Consider the following 18,331-nt stretch of genomic DNA (forward strand, 5'->3'; position numbering starts at 1 on the left):
GAAGATGTGTACATCTTAGCAGCAATGCCAGATACTGAATGAGCAGTACAGATGTACATGCCAGCATCACCACAGTTGGCTCTGTTCAGGGTCAGCGTGATGGTCTTATCAGTCACGGTGGCAGAGCCTTGAAGTGACGTCAGCTTCAACACTGCATCCGTATTTGCCAGAGAAGCTACCGCTACCACGACAGGACGGGGTTACAAGAGGGTCATATACGTAAAAGGAATTATTTTTGAGCGTAAGTCACATGTACACAGTCTGAAGGACAATAAAGTCGAAAGCGTATACATATAAAAGGAAAACCAAAACCGTGATTCTTGGAGAGAAGGTGAATTTCCAGTGGCCGGTTTAGCTTTATTAGAAGCGAGAATTGGACTTGGGATTTAGCGGGAGCACATGCATATCTGGGCAATTAAAGGCAGAGGAGGTAATTACCCACAGCGGAGCATTGGCGAACAGTTTAGAGTTTACTCCCTTTGCTGCTTTGTTAACGTGGTTACAGGTAATGTTGTCTCAGTCTAGCAACTCGAATGCATACGGTTTCTCTCTTTACACACAATATTGTGAAATTCCCTTAATTAGTGTGTTAAAGACCATACTAATAGACCGTGATCAACAGTTATGTGTTCTACAGCAGCTGGTTCTGACACTTTTTGTTCCCTTAATCCTTCCAGGCCCCTCCCCCTCCCCCTGGCCCGTATGCATGAACTAGAAGTAAGAAACACTGGAAGTAGAGGCCTCTTTCTGGAGTGGGAACTCCCGAAGTTAACTTCCTAACTGTTCACTATGCATGAACTGACTTCAACGCCGAAGTAGTGACATCAAGAGTATTAAGGTCAAGGTCGCGGAAATTGAGGGAATCCATAGTAATACGCATGCGCACGTTTCTGTAAACATGGCAGTCGTAAGGAAAAGGCATGGCACGTGTGCCCAAAATGAAAGTAGCTACGGAGGGACGTTCTGCATCATTTACTGACAGTGAAATTGCTGTGCTGTTGACAGAAGTTTTTAACGAAAGAAATATTATTAATTCTGAGCAAATGTCAGAGCAGCGCCTTACTATCAAACATAAAGACACTGTCTGGGCATATATATATAGCAGACCAAGTGCGCGTGAAATGGCGCGACCTAAAAAAAACCGTAGGGGAAGGGCCCCTAATATGGACCACTTTTTGTTTATTGCTGATAACTAGCTTGTTTTCTTGCGAAGAAGTTTCATTTTGTGGTTGGTAGTCCTTCTCTCTTAGTTTAACAGTTAGGCCTAATTCGAGTGAAATAGCTTTGATAGACCTTCAGCAAAAATTAAATACAGAAAAAATCACAAGTGGTCCATATTTGGAGCCTGGGCGACCAATATGGACCAGTGAAGCGGCCTTCAGGAATCCCTGTAAAAAGCCCCCTATACTTCAAAATAACATGATACAACTTAGTGTGCAAGTCAGACTTATTCAAATATGCTTTAGATTTAGCTGTTTCGGGTTGATGAGAGCATTATTTGAAGCACACCAGGAAACTGAAGAAGCTTATCAAAAACAGAGTGAAAATAAGTGAAATTATCAACTTCCACACAAAAAAGACTATTTGTTATATTTTTTTGAAATCTCGAGGGCTAGTTATAGGTTATTTTCAGCAAGCTTCTTAATGAATTAATTAAAATTGCCTTTAGTTTTTATTTTCTTCGATTTGTTGAAGGTGGTCCATATTAGGGGACTCGCACATACTTTGAGATTTTGCTATTATTTTTTTTTTGCAGTAGAAACTCGGGGTACACACTGTTAAAATGTAACAAATACAGTTTTAGCTGTCATATATAGCCATTTTTGTGTTATGAAAGCTTTGGATGTGGACAGAAACGAGTCCGTTTTAGGCGGCAAATTTAGAGAACGCTGCCAAAAGTGAAAAAAAGCGAAAAAGCCTAACGGTTTTGAGGTTTGTGTTTCTGCAACATGTTTTGACATGTGCAACTTATCCAGAGAGGGTGAATAAAGCGAATGAAATTGTTTTGAGCGCTCTAGCGCCGTTAGTTTGTCAGAACAGGAGGTGGTCCATATTAGGAGCCGGTCCATATTAGGAGCCTTTCCCCTACACGTGCATGACTTATCGGCGACGGCGACAGGGGGTGGGCCACCATCTCTCTCTCTCTCTCTCTCAGTATCTCTCTCTCTTTCAGTCTCTCTCTCTCTCTCTCTCTCTCTCTCTCTCTCTCTCTCTCTCTCTCTCTCTCTCTCTCTCTCTTACATACACTGTGGTACACACACCGTGCACACACACACACACACACACACACACAAACATGTGTTATGAGTTATTCAGTCGTGATAGTTTGAAAGCTCGCCACCTTCGCTGCATGACTTGAGCACGTTTGTTTCGGTCAGTAACTGATGGAACTGTCGGTTTTGAGCCATTCTGTTTCAAGCATTTAACCTAAATTAAACAAGAATGTCACAGTTCGTGTCTATGGTGCAAGGTAGGCGACCGTCTCATTGTAGCCAAGTTACGACAGCTGGTCGATTGACGCATTTCACGTCTTCGATATTCTGTCTGAACTCATTTCCCAATGAGCTGCCTTAAAAACAGGAATGTCCTGCAATTGTAGTTAGTTGGGTCATATCCAAGGATTCCGTGACCGTTGAGAGCAAAGGTCGGTTTCTCGATGGATTTGACTTCTGTGAAGGTTAAATAAAAATTTTAGAATGGGTGTACCTCGCGAAAGTGTGGGCATAACTTTTGAGAGCCCCAAATTCAAAATGGCCACCAACGGCCAGTATGAAAATTAACTTTTTACTGGTTTGGCTTAGAATGCTGCACAAAACATGTTTTCTAGGATAGTTTGGCATGGGGAATTCATATTTGGTATTATTTATATGATTTTACCTGTTTTTGATGTCTAAAACCAAGATGGCCGCCAATTTTCATGTCCGAACGGTCACTTTTGCAAAGTCTTGAAAGGTCCTTCCTAGTAGGCTGTAATGTCCGTTTCTCAGTTGATTTGGCTTCCTTGAAGGTTAAATAATGTTTTTATCCTGGATGTCTTTTGCAAAAATGTAGACACGAAGGTACAAAAGCCCCAAATCCAAAATGGCTTCCAACGACCATTATGAAAATGAACATTTTACTATCTAGTTGATGGAGCATACACCGATTAGGTCTGTGTCTAGTGGGGTCTCTACACATCTTCTGTATCTGTTGAATCTCCAGGCTCGCTCCTCTCATCATCACTTCCACTTTCATCCGAATAATCGCGAAGTGTGAGCTGTTGGGGCAATGGGGGTTGGGTGTAGCGTATTGGTCGGCACTTCCCATCCACAAGTTCCCAGCCGTGCCCAATTGGGGATGGATGGTCAAACAGGTTGTAATGAAGTTGGCAATATGTGATATAATTTGTCCTCTCCACATGGAGATTCAAGGAGTCGTCATCGGGTGGGAGGCGGAATGTACTTTTCCTCTTCATCTTGTGCCACTTGGAAGCTCTGGCCTGCCCGCAGGTAGCATCTGCACTTTCACCATAGATGCTGGAGAGAACAAAGGACTTCATGTCAGCTTTTACACTGTTCTCTAAGTCGGGGCTTTCGCCGACTCGTTCCAGGAGTTCCCTTGCCTCAGGATTAGTCATCGCCGTCTCCATCACAGTCTTCTTCCCATGGCCATAGAATCCTGAGGTATGATCACTTCCAGTGATCACATGGAGAGGTATGATGATCTGTGAGACTTCGTTGGACAGCATGTCACTGCAGTTGATAAAGGCATCTTTGCGTTTAATCAGCAGATCACCAGGAAGTTGTTGTGAGAGATATGCTGCTTGAACATATACGTCAGTGTCCTCGCTGTCAAGTACAACTGTCCCCCTGTAGTTTCCTGTCCTGAGCTTGGCATAGGCAGAGAGCAGCATTGTATCAGCCTCTGGATGTCTAAAGACATAGTCCCCATTTGCCACCCCAGTGGACAGGTTCACTGCTGTTTCACCCTCACAGTAAATGACCTCACACCCCACCCGAGCAACTTCTGCTTCCAACTTTTTCTTCACGAGCTTCTGCAATCTGACCTTGTTTCCTGATCTGACCATGAATTGGTTGAATTCAGCAGCACCTGGTAAAGTGTCTTCGGGCTTAGGGAACACATTTGGAATATGTCCATGCTTTGCAGCCCGTCGATCATGTTCATCGTCCTTGATGCTGAAGGGAAGGTCATATTTGTCATTGATCAGGGGCTTGCATTAGCATGGCGTGAGAAGATGATCGCGCATATCTTATGCAGATAGTCATTCCAGCTGTAGTGCGAACCATCACGCTTCCTAGCCTCTCGGTCATCAGGTGTAGGAGTGGCTAACCGCCAGATCATCCCCATGTCAACAATGCTGATGTAGGTCTGTGGTTTTTGAGCAACTGGATCTTTGTTGAACAGCTCCAACATTTTGCTCTTCATAGTCTTGCAGAAGGATCCATCTACGTTGTACAGAGACAAGCATTCCTCGGTTACCCTCCCCTCAAGTACTTGCTCAAGTTGGAACATGCCTGAACCATCCACGAGGTCCACCAGGGCCGCAAGTCCCGACTTTTCCATCTGAGCCACCTTTGTAGACGCACCAACTGATGCACAAATCCGCTCGCTGGCGAATGTCTGCCTTTTATTCTTGTGGATGGTAGCAGTGAGAAGCTTTGTCTTGGTGAATACCCTGTCATTCAGGAGGGTTTCAACTTGATCTCGTCCGTCTGCAAATGCAGTATTGAGGTCTTGAACAAGTTCTGGAGAAGCAACCAGGCCAGACTGCAGTGACCTCATTGCAGGTGATGAGGTGTCAAACGGCTGAGCGTCGCCACAGAAAACATTTTGAGTGCCAGCCAGCAAGGATGAAAAAGGACGATCAAGCAATTCAGGACCTGCAGGGCTGCATGACATAGTTCAACGCTCAGCCGTTTGACACCTCATCACCTGCACTGAGGTCACTTGTCTCTGTACAACGTAGATGGATCCTTCCGCAAGACTATGAAGAGCAAAATGTTGGAGCTGTTTAACAAAGCACAGGTTGAGCATATCTCTCACAACAACTTCCTGGTGATCTGCTGATTAAACGCAAAGATGCCTTTATCAACTGCAGTGACATGCTGTCCAACGAAGTCTCACAGATCATCATACCTCTCCATGTGATCACTGGAAGTGATCATACCTCAAGATTCTATGGCCATGGGAAGAAGACTGTGATGGAGACGGCGATGACTAATCCTGACTTAGAGAACAGTGTAAAAGCTGACATGAAGTCCTTTGTTCTCTCCAGCATCTGTGGTGAAAATGCAGATGCTACCTGCGGGCAGGCCAGAGCTTCCAAGTGGCACAAGATGAAGAGGAAAAGTACATTCCGCCTCCCACCCGATGACGACTACTTGAATCTGCATGTGGAGAGGACAAATTATATCACATAATTATTGCCAACTTCATTATGTACAACCTGTTTGACCATCCATCCCCAATTGGGCACGGCTGGGAACTTGTGGATGGGAAGTGCCGACCAGTACGCTACACCCAACCCCCATTGCCCCAACAGCTCACACTTCGCGATTATTCGGATGAAAGTGGAAGTGATGATGAGAGGAGCGAGCCTGGAGATTCAACAGATACAGAAGATGTGTAGAGACCCCACTAGACACAGACCCAATCGGTGTATGCTCCATCAACTAGATAGTAAAATGTTCATTTTCATAATGGTCGTTGGAAGCCATTTTGGATTTGGGGCTTTCGTACCTTCGTGTCTACATTTTTTGCAAAAGACATCCAGGATAAAAACATTATTTAACCTTCAAGGAAGCCAAATCAACTGAGAAACGGACATTACAGCCTACTAGGAAGGACCTTTCAAGACTTTGCAAAAGTGACCGTTCGGACATGAAAATTGGCGGCCATCTTGGTTTTGGACATCAAAAACAGGTAAAATCATATAAATAATACCAAATATGAATTCCCCATGCCAAACTATCCTAGAAAACATGTTTTGTGCAGCATTCTAAGCCAAACCAGTAAAAAGTTAATTTTCATACTGGCCGTTGGTGGCCATTTTGAATTTGGGGCTCTCAAAAGTTATGCCCACACTTTCGCGAGGTACACCCATTCTAAAATTTTTATTTAACCTTCACAGAAGTCAAATCCATCGAGAAACGGACCTTTGCTCTCAACGGTCACGGAATCCTTGGATATGACCCAACTAGGTATGCGTTGGAGGTTTCTTTTGGATTGGTAAGGACCCTTCAGAAGCAATATCGTCGTATAATGATGTCAAATGAGAGACCCTGCAAATGAACATTGAAAGTGGGAACTTCGGAAGCAAAGTTGCCAGCTACTCGGTATGCAAGAGCTAAATTGAAAGCCGAAGTAGTGGCTTCGAGAGTTCTGAGGTCAAGGTCGAGGAAATTGGGGGAAACCCAATTAGTGCGCATGCGTTTGTAAACGGTAGGCTTGGTGACCAGAGAAAACAAATCTCATCGCGAGTTCGTAAATGGGCGAACGTTGATCGCGCTGTAGCTTTTACTATAGTTGTTGCTTCTGACTGGTTGAACGAAAGGGTCGGTTCAAAGCTGTGATGATTGTCTTGAAATTGAATTACTGTCTATAATAATGATTTTGTTGACCAGAATGTTGGGGAGAATAAAAAAATTTTTGTTTATGTGGTAGTGAAGTCGGTTATGTTAAACCCTTTTTTTATTTTAATGATTGTGTATCGGTAAAACTGTTTTGGACAAAATAGGTTGGTTAGAGCGAACGTTTGGGTTACTGGTAAATTTGAAAAGGCAGAAATCAATCAGTGTTTGGGGAATCAAGATATAAGGTGTAGTAAAAAGAAGATAAGTTCAGTGACTTTCATATTAATTGGGAAAATGTGTGTCCGAATTTTTACAAAAGATAAATTGTTGTACTTGGGTATTTGTAAATTATGTTTGTCCTCGTTAATTGTGAACAGGATGTATGTTTATATAAAGTTGAAAGTCAAGATTGGATTTGTTTAGCCTACGCGCGTGTGTGCATGTGTGTTAGACATAGACATAGACATAGAACACTGTATTATCTCAATTACGAGAAACTCGGGTGTGGTGAATCATAATAAACAACATAAAACGTAAGAACATAAATAAAATATCGAGGCACAAATACTCAGCTCATAATAGTGTGTGGTAGGAGAGGATGGGGGGTGCACACACACACAAACACACCACACACACACACACACACATGTGCGTGCGTGCACGCAAACAAACGAATGAATAAACAGACGCACAACTACACACGCACGCACGCACGCACACACACACACACACACACACACACACACACATACACACACACGCACACACACACACACACTCACACATACACACTCTCTCGCACAAACACTCTCACACAAACACACTCACACTCACACATGCACACAACGACGCCCATTTACATTAGAAACACCCCCTCGAAAAAGCGGGTGTCACGTTTCATAGATCACAAAAGGTGATTATGAACTGTCAATTACTGCTAACTGACTATCCACACCACGATCCACTCTCGCAGTCACACAAAAAAGATAGAATCAACAAAAGTGTAAGTTTCAGACGCCTGTTTATATACGATCTCGCCACCTCCCTCAATACTTCACTTCAAACGTTGTTCTTACGTCAAAGACGTAAGATAAGTAACTGACAAAAATGCCAGTTAAAGTTTATTAAATGATAATAACACGCTGAACCCGTGTAAAGACAGGAAAGATAGCCGGTCTGCCAAAAGCGCTAGTTAATGCAGGTGTCACACACCCTACGTTGTCACCACTCGAATATAATCACAAATATAAAAGATGACTCGGTGGTAAGAAGGGTGCAATAGCACGGTACACTTTGCTTTTTGCCACTGAGTGGGCGACCCGTAAATAGTCTATCTCCACAACTGCTCCGTTGACTGTAGTGCCGGTTGGCGTTGAACGAAGCAGGGAATAGTGGAGATATCAGGCGCCTCACTCAGTCGCTGAAGGTCCTCCCCGTAGTTTACCAGAAATGGTAAGTAGTGTAAAAGGTAGGACGACAACAGCAACAGCAAACCACCAGAACACCAGCGAAAGGCGGTCACTCCTCCGTTGTCCTAACCCAGCCAGCAAGACATTAGCGGCCGATAATCGGCCGAACACCCTTCAAAAAGTCGGGCCGGTGACGTCAAAACATACGACGCGGGTGTTGGCCCGACTAACTTTTGCAAAGAGGCAACGATGCGGCCGATAGGCGGCCGAACACCTGCACTATGGCGGCACGCATCCGGTCCGATGTTAATCGGCCCGATGACTTGTTTGACCTGCGGTCCGACACCTTATGCCGACATCGGGAAGATATCGATTTCAGCGGGAAGACATCGGGACGATGTCGGCATAAGGTGTCGGGCCGCAGGTCCAACAAGCCATCGGGCCGATTAACATCGGACCGGATGCGTGCCGCCATAGTACAGGTGTTCGGCCGCCTGTCGGCCGCCTCGTTGCCTCTTTGCAAAAGTTAGTCGGGCCAACACCCGCGTCGTATCTTTTGACGTCACCTGCCCGACTTTTTGAAGGGTGTTCGGCCGACTATCGGCCGCTAATGTCTTGCTGGCTGGGTGCAGCTACAGATACAGCAGTATGTACCACCACCACCCCCCCCCCCCAAGTGTAACAGTGCAAAATTCACTTACAGCTACAGCTACAGCAGTATAACCCCCCCTCCCCCCAGTGTTACAGTTGCAAACAAACCTACATATACAGCAGTGTGTACAACCCCCCCCCCCCCCCCCCAGTGTAACAGTGCAAAACAAATCACCAGCTAGAGATACAGCAGTATGTAGAACCCCCCGCCCCTACCGCGTACCGCCCTCACTGTAACAGTACAAAACACACCTACAGCTACAGATACAGCCGTATACACCCCCCCTCAGTATTACAGTATAAAACACACCTACAGCAACAGATTCAGCAGTATATACAACCCCCCAAGTGTAACAGTGCAAAAATTACTTACAGCTACAGCTACAGCAGTATGTACACCTCCCCTCCCCCTTAGTAACAGTGCAAAACACACCTACAGCTACAGCAGTATGTACAACCCCCAACCCCCCCCCCCCCCACCACTGTAACAGTACAAAACTCATTTACAGCTACAGATTCAGAATTATGTACATCCCCCTCCCCCCGCTGCCACCACTGTAACAGTACCAAACATACAACACTCCACCCCCTTCCCTCGTGTAGAGCGCAAAACACACCTAGAGCTACAGATACAGCAGTATACAACCCCAATCCCCCCCCCCCCCCCCCCTGTGTGCAAAACACACCAACAGCTACAAAAACAGCAGTATGTTCACCCCCCCCTCCCCCTACTGTAACAGTACATAACACACCTACAGCTTCAGCTAGTTACATCTATGCTTGGCGCTGGTGGACAATATTCACTTTTTTTGGCAAAAACCGCCAGTTTTGGCCAAAAAAGACAAAGATTTGGCCAAAACAACCCACACATTTGGCCAAATAAAATAGATTTGGCTATAACTTTTTTTGGGCCAAAACTTTCTATGTAAAAGTTTTGGCCAAAACTGTTTATGTTAGCTAAAACGGGAGATTTGGCCAAACTTCTGCCACAAAAAGATTTGGCCAAAAAAAGATTTGGCCAAACAAAAAAGATTTGGCCAAATCTTCACTTTTTGGCCAAATCTTTTTTGTTTGGCCAAATCTTTTTTTGGCAAAATCTTTTGTATTTGCTGGCGCTGGTGGACAATATTCACTTTTTTGGCCAAATCTCTTTTTGGCCAAAACTTTGCTTTTTTGGCCAAAACTTTGCTTTTTTGGCCAATACCGCCAGTTTTGGCCAAAAAAGTGTGTTTTTGGCAAAATAAGTGAATATTGTCCACCAGCGCCAAGCAGCTTGGCGCTGGTGAACAATATTCACTTTTTTGGCCAAAAACGCACTTTTTTGGCCAAAACTGGCGGTTTTGGCCAAAACTGGCGGTTTTGGCCAAAACTGGCGTTTTTGGCCGAAACTATACTTTTTTGGCCAAAACTTTGCTTTTTTGGCCAATACCGCCAGTTTTGGCCAAAAAAGTGTGTTTTTGGCAAAAAAAGTGAATATTGTCCACCAGCGCCAAGCAGCTTGGCGCTGGTGGACAATATTCACTATTTTGGCCAAAAACACACTTTTTTTGCCAAAACTGGTGGTTTTGGCCAAAACTGGCGTTTTTGGCCAAAACTATACTTTTTTGGCCAAAACTTTGCTTTTTTGGCCAAAACCGCCAGTTTTGGCCAAAAAAGTGTGTTTTGGCCAAAAAAAGTGAATATTGTCCACCAGCGCCAAGCTGCTTGGCGCTGGTGAACAATATTCACTTTTTTGGCCAAAAACGCACTTTTTTGGCCAAAACTGGCGTTTTTGGCCAAAACTATACTTTTTTGGCCAAAACTTTGCTTTTTTGGCCAAAACTGGTGGTTTTGGCCAAAACTGGCGGTTTTGGCCAAAACTGGCGTTTTTGGCCAAAACTATACTTTTTTGGCCAAAACTTTGCTTTTTTGGCCAAAAACGCCAGTTTTGGCCAAAAAAGTGTGTTTTGGGCAAAAAAAGTGAATATTGTCCACCAGCGCCAAGCAGCTTGGCGCTGGTGGACAATTTTCACTTTTTTGGCCAAAACTATAATTTTTTGGCCAAAACTGGCGGTTTTGGCCAAAACTGGCGTTTTTGGCCAAAACTATACTTTTTTGGCCAAAACTGGCGTTTTTGGCCAAAACTGGCGTTTTTGGCCAAAACTGGCGTTTTTGGCCAAAACTGGCGTTTTTGGCCAAAAGTATACTTTTTTGGCCAAAACTTTGCTTTTTTGGCCAAAACTGGCGTTTTTGGCCAAAAAAATGAATATTGTCTATCAGCGCCAAGGGGTACTCAAAGATTTGGCCAAAAAATGAAGTTTTGGCCAAAACTATTTTTTGGCCAAAACTTTCAATGCAAAAGTTTTGGCCAAAAAAAGATTTGGCCAAAAAAAGATTTGGCCAAATCTAAAACATTTGGCCAAAAAAGTGAAGATTTGGCCAAATGTTTTAGATTTGGCCAAATATTTTTTTGGCCAAAACTTTGCACTTAAAAGTTTTGGCCAAAACATGTTTTTGGCCAAAAACACACTTTTTGGCCAATAATGTACGTTTTTGGCCAAAAAAGTGTGTTTTTGGCCAAAAAAGTGAATATTGTCCACCAGCGCCAAGCATATACATCAGTATGCACACCCCCCCCTCCCCCCAAGTGTAACAGTACAAAACACACCTACAGCTACAGATTCAGCAGTATGTACAACCCCCTCCCCCCCCCCCCCCCCCAGTGTCACTGTGCAGAACACACATACAGCTACAGATTCAGCAGTTAGTATGTACACCCCCCCCCCCCCCCCAAGTGTGTAACAGTGCAAAACACACCACCAGCTACAGATAGATCAGTATGTACACCCCCCCCCACACCCCAAGTGTTACAATGCAATACACGTCACACCTACAGCTACAGATACATCAGTATGTACACCCCCCCCCCCCCCCCAAGTGTAACAGTGCAAACCACACTTACAGCTACAGATTCAGCAGTATGTACTCCACCACCCCCCCCACCCCCCCCCAGTGTAACAGTGCAAAAATCACCAACAACTACTGCAGTATGTACCCCCCCTCCCCCTACAGCTACAGAAGTATGTTACCCCCCCCCCCCCTGTAACAGGACAATACACACCTACATCTACAGCAGTATGTACACACACACCCCCCCCCCCCCCCCCCCACTGTAACAAGACAAAACACACCTACATCTATATTTACAGCAGTGTGTACAACACCCCCCTCCCCCACTGTAACAGGACAAAACACACCTACATCTACATATACAGAATAAGATACAGCAGTATGTACTCCCCCCCCCCCCCCTCACTGTAACAGCAAAACTAACATTGAGAGCCAAAAAAAACCGAAATCACTTACTCGCTCCATCCGTCGGTTGTCCTCGAGTTGACGTCTGAATCTGATTGTCATTGCCAAGAGCCTGACTCACTGGCTACACAACTATTCTCACCGCCACCACGTGGCACTGGGACCAGCACTCAGATTGAGATCCCGAGGCGACATTCGTCTCGGATAACATATCATCAATGTGCTGTCCAACATTCCCAAAAATGTCTCTTCTTTCGATATTAACTTGAACTAAGAAAACAAATAAAATTCGCTCACGCGGGAAAGCAGCAGCCATTTGCACACTCAATCTTGTTTACCGTAAGGAAAGCTATTTGAATATTTCAAGTAAATGATGGCGTATTTTTAAAATGTAAAACTCATGATTTGAGAACATGCTGTATTTGATTGCAAATATGCAAATAAAACTTACAATTAATTATCCTACTCCTATGTGAAAAAGTCAACAAATATGAATAATTTAGTTTCGCATTTGCATGGTCAGTCTCATAATGTCACGCCGTTGCTGGACCGACGCTTGAACAGGGGACGTAACAAATGTTAAAATAATGATCATCAATTTGTTATCTCCCGTAACTCTGCATAATTTTATCGACAGCAACATTGCGTCGGGCCGATGTCGGGGTTTATTACGTACATTTATACACAGTCAAACGGTATCGGCGCGACAACGGACGACGACACACGACATATGACGACGTCACCCGACTGAAATCGTCAGTCGGCCGACGAAAGCTTGCTAGCTGGGAAGAGCCCTACTGGCCATGCAGAACAGGCACGTTGACATAAAAAATGTCACCACGTGTTGAAAAAAACGTCAACTCTTAGACGAGGAAACAACCTTATCGCCTCAAAGTAAATGCCGAATGGGGACGTGTCAATGTCTCCTCCAAAGCTCGTCGAAAACATCACATGACTCCAGCGACCAATCGCTATCGTCACAAGTCTATGCAGTTTTAGTTGATTTTGCTAAGCCAGCAAAATCCCGCACGTGGAAACCCTGTACACAATATTACACCTAGCACTCCAGCCCAGGCGTGGAGATAAAACGAATTTCACGTGCTAAGCTCAGTCAGCAAAAAATCCTTCAGTTGCGATAAGCACAGGCGCTTTGCATCTCATTATTTGGGAAAGGCACTCTACAAAGAGTTTCTTCCCCAATCCATGTCACCAAACCGTGACAGCGGGGATGAAAGAGTGGTGGCCAGTGACCCAGAACGAACAAAAGTCAAAGCTGGGGGAAAAAGTGGTTATAAACTGGATGAAACAAAACAGATGATTACACAGCATTTATATTACCACTAGCGTGATATTGTGAAGCTTAGGTCCCTCCCAGATTCGTGGAATGGGAACAGCACGAAAATGATTCAGTGGCCATAATGCCATTCCTGACCATATCGAGTCCCATCCTTGTCGACGAATGTAACCGTGTTAATCACCTTTGGAGGCGAACTCCACTCAATCAGGATTGAGCAATTTAGAGCTTATCTGTAAGCCCTTTTGAACTGTTATGGCTTTTCAAAGGAAGGCCAGTACATACAAATACACAAAAGCCGCCAGACCACATCACAAACAGAACTGAACAATCCCCAGGTGTTGCTCACATAGAGAGAGACACACACACACACACACACACACACACACACACACACACACACACACACACACACACACACAAACACAGAGAAGCCGTATCTATAGAGAGATAGATGACAGTGTATTTTTCGCGTGGCTATAAATTGATTCGACCTTTGCACTTTTACAGTGAGGATAATTTACGGGTCCAATTTACGTTCTGGACACTGCGGTGACCTTCTAAAAATAGTAACAGAACGCCGGGAATATCCGAAGATGCCCCCCTCATACTATAGTGCACCATACGAAGGAAGGGAGGTAAACGCTGAAAACATGGAGAAGATGAGAAGATAAGGAAGAGTTACTGGGAATGGTGAAATGAACACAAAAACCAAAATCGGTTCAGCGCTGCGCGCTGAGAGCACGTGTTGAAATATCTCATCGATGATATTGTGTCCGGGGTGTAGCTGAATACGGTGTCCAAATTTGAAAAAGATCCACCGAGAACTTTGGCTTTGGTGTGTCGGTATGGGAGCTGAGGTGGAACCAAAATCGGTTCAGCGCGCACAAAATCGGTTCAGCGCTGCGCGCTGAGAGCACGTGTTGAAATATCTCATCGATGAGGTTGTGTCCGGGGTCTCTGTGAATAAGCCCACCAAATTTGAAGCAGATCCATCGAGAACTTTGGCCGTGCATCGCGAAGACACAGACAGACACACAGACACACAGACACAAGTCGTATATATATATAGATGTTTAAAATACGTGTGTCAGTGTATGACCTCAAGATGTCCTGTGTTTTAAGTGCCCCAGTTTCTAACTTTTCATTTAAAGACAAAATATAGTTACCTTCAACTGTCAGATTTCTGGAATATGTGTACATATTATTAGCAGTGCCAACTACTGCATAAGCACTACAGATGTACATGCCGGCATCACCACAGTTGGCCCTGTTCAGGATCAGCGTGATGCTCTTGTCAGTGAGACTGCCAGACACGGAGGCAGATCCTTGAAGTGACGTCAGATTATTGCATATTTGTTTTCCTTTAAAATTTCCCCGATCTAAAATTAATGCAGCACTTGCTTGTAGGTAACGTTAACGATATGTACTTTCGTGTTAAGTTACGATCACGCGTCAAGATGGTAAAAAAATGGTAAGTCGTAAAAAAAAAATTTTTAATCCTTCGAGATCTCACAACACTACGTCCAAAATTGGTCTTCTCGCTATAAAACATGTAAAAAAAACATTCTTCTAAAGCAAACATATTCACGCATGTAACATTAAAAACAGTAACACCAAAAGTAAGCATGGTCACTCGCAAACGTGTGCTCATAACAAATCAACAAACATTTTCCACAATTCAAAATGCGACTAAGATAACCCCTGCTAACACTGTTTTCACGTTCATGCTATTGTTCATAAAAATGATAACGTATTTTGGTCACTTTACTTGCATTTCGTCTTTCACTGACAAAACTGCATGAATGTAACCATAAACAGCAAAACTTACCTCATGCTTTTTCGCCACAATGATCCATCGATGCTTCGACCAAAACAACATGTGACCAGCTTTTTTGTAAACAATATTCAAAATGGCCGCCGTTTACGCAAAATCTCGTTCACGTCCTAGTGAGGGATCGTTTTTTGTTGCATGAACGTAACATAACATTAACGCGGTTTTCAATTATTTTTCCTTTGGACTGCTATGTAGAGTGGAATCAAGAAACCGTTTAAAGTCCTATGCCGAAATGAAGGCAATGACAGAAGCTTTAAAATCATGCTGTTTCCCACCTACGCGAGACTTCCTACTCCTTGTTAAAATGAAGACGAACTCGGTACGAAAAACTAACGCGACGGTTACATTCAAGCAGCCGCCCTTTGAACGCAATTATACACATCGCCGGTCATTCGTTCGTCCTGACAGTCAACCTGCATTGAACTGTTTTGTCTTTCATAACATGATATGATTGATTCAGTTTCAAATTGTCTCTGGTAAAGCGAACATGCAGCTTCAAAGTGTACGTGTGTGAATTGTGTCACGTTTCGCATTTCGCCGATAACCAACTTTTTCGAAATAATCCACAGATATATAACTCAACAGACACAGATTTGAACACAAGAAGACATGCATATTGAAATCAACTTATTTTGAACAGATTAGAACAGGTTTGATTGTGGTGCATGTAGAATGGTTGCCTTTACAAGGCTAGTTTTGTGACCGACTCGTGATACAGGCACTTGACACTCTGTTGTACTCTTGACCATATCGCGACGGGGAAAGGGGGGAAATGGGATAGAGCCACTTCTCAGTTTCTTGTTCACAAAAGCACCAATCAAAAATTTGCTCCAGGGGCTTGCAACGTAGTACAATGTATTACCTTACTGGGAGAATGCAAGTTTCCAGTACAAAGGACTTAACATTTCTTACATACTGCTTGACTAAAATCTTTACAAAAAATGACTATATTCTATACAAGAAACACTTAACAAGGGTAAAAAGAGAAACAGAATCCGTTAGTCGCCTCTTACGACATGCTGGGGAGCATCGGGTAAATTCTTCCCCCTAACCCGCGGGGGGTTTTCAAACTTTCAAAACTTCGAATTGTACTGATCTTGTCTTGATGAAAAAAGAATTCTTTTATGATTTAAGAATGTTTGTGTAACAAGCTGTCAATTTATTATTCAGATTTTAAAAGTTAGGTCTAGCGCCAAAACGCACCACGGTCCGATTGTGTGAGGAGACAATCCGCAAAATTAATTTTTTGAAAATTGCTCGCTCTTTACGTAGGGCACCTATGATGTTCTCGTTTGGTGAGCGTTCAAATGGAAGGGTGTTTGTACTGTGTGTAAAAGCCTGACGGTATCTGTGATGGTGTACGGGAGGCTTACTGTGCCTTTATGTCTTTGATGTGCATGTGCGAATCGATTAATTCGTGGTTTGTAACTGTATCCTAGTTTTGTTCTTTGAATTGCAGTAACTCTAAATGCTGGCAGACACCTGTGTCCATCTAAGAACATGTGCAGGTCTTTTACCGATGAGGCAATTAACAGTCAGTCCATTTAACTGAAGCACACTCTGCAATCATTCTGAAGTGCACCATTTTTACTTGTGTCAGAGGCAGGCCTGACACTGCATCTCGCAGTCAGGGGTGGTAAGGAAATAAAGAGTGGGTGTGAGTTACTTGGATGTGGTTGGATGAGCAAATGGTGCTAGCAGTAGCAAGCAAACTAGATGATCTATCCAACTGTATTCTTTTTGTGGGTTTCGCTTAGCTTGGCAAAGTGCAGGATGGTTAGTGGAAGACAAGACTAAAGAGCGTCATGCAAGGAGCTGCAGCTGCTGTTTTCTCATCTGTCATGGACTTGAGGCACAGAGAGACTTGTTGTTACAAGTTGCGTGTGTATTTGTCCACGTGCAAAGCTCGAATAGTCTAGTGAGAATGCAAACACATCAACAACCAATCATCGTTTTCAATGTCTTTGAACCAGCAACACTTGCATAGGTTTAAGTTGTCAATATTTGAATTTACATACTAACAGGAAAATCATGTTTTGCCATTTCATCCTGCAAAATGCATCGTGTCAAGGCACTTAAAATTGAGGAAAATGTCTGTTCAAGCAAAACCTAGGGCGTGGTAAATGTTCAATTACCGGTAACGAATTTTCCCACAGGTGCATAATCATAACCTCTTTTGAAGGGAAACAACGCACTGTATCACCCGAGTCAGTCATTTTATGAATTCTCTACTTAAACGATTTGTCACAAGAAACCAACTAGTGTTTAGTGTACTCAGACAGCCACACTTAAAAAAAAAAAAAGAGAATCACATCAGCTGACATCAATTGTATTAAAACAAACAAACAAACCTTCAATTGTCAGATTTCTGGAAGCTGTGTACGTCATGGCTCCACCGTCTAATACTGAACCAGCATTACAGATGTACATGCCGGCATCACCACAGTTGGCTCTGTTCAGGGTCAGCGTGATGGTCTTGCTGTTGAGAGTGCCAGACACGGTGGCAGAGCCTTGAAGTGACGTCAGCATCAACACTGCATCCGTAGCTCCCAGAGAAGCTGCTACTACCCGCACAGGCCCAGCGTTAGGACTGGCGTGTAGCACTCGCTCAATGAGGATGGCTGTCATTATCTCACTGGCATCAACCACTGAAGATGCCCTGCACGATATTGTGACTTGTCCTCCAGTACTGTCTGACACATTGGGCCTCAAGGTCAGTGTTGCCGGGGTGACTGTGATGGTAGTGGGGCCATTTTGACCATTACCTGCAGCATAACACAACCAGAGGGAACTGTTGATTAAGTGACACATGCATTTAATTCAAATGCAAACGTACTGATTGCTGACACAAACTTACATGCACAATGAATAGAAGGCCACCGAACAGAACTGTCGATGCTACTCTTCGTCACTCTTTTCATCACCAACACAGGAATCATTGATAAACAGTTTACACAATACGCCAGCATTTGTTTAGCATTAGACCAATATTCTCAACAACACGTAATGGAAATTGTGTTGCCGTGTGCTATTGTGATTACAGTGTCAAAGTGGGTAATATTCTCAATCCTTGCTCAAACATAACTCACGCCTGAGGAAGGGGTACACCCGGTTTAATGCCTATATCGCCATTTTCGCTGGGTCTTGCAGCAATTCTTCAACAGATGCATGTATGTTGCTGCATTAAAGACAGGTTTGGTTGGCTAAATTGCAAGTAAATCGATTAACAGTAACATGAAATATAATGAGTCGATACTCCTCAATGCAGCTACGT

The 18,331-nt window shown here is 43.8% G+C and overlaps 1 protein-coding gene across 1 annotated transcript in view; it reads right to left on the reverse strand.

Moving 5' to 3' along the window:
* Window positions 1-18,331, reverse strand: part of LOC138974158 (uncharacterized) — a 49,826-nt gene that overhangs the window by 27,249 nt on the left and 4,246 nt on the right. The window contains exon 2 of the mRNA XM_070346861.1: window positions 17,409-17,822. Coding sequence (XP_070202962.1) covers window positions 17,409-17,822 — 414 coding nt within the window. The remainder of the gene's footprint in view (window positions 1-17,408; window positions 17,823-18,331) is intronic.

Source organism: Littorina saxatilis, linkage group LG8, assembly GCF_037325665.1.
Source record: "Littorina saxatilis isolate snail1 linkage group LG8, US_GU_Lsax_2.0, whole genome shotgun sequence".
NCBI classification, from domain to species: Eukaryota; Metazoa; Mollusca; class Gastropoda; order Littorinimorpha; family Littorinidae; genus Littorina; species Littorina saxatilis.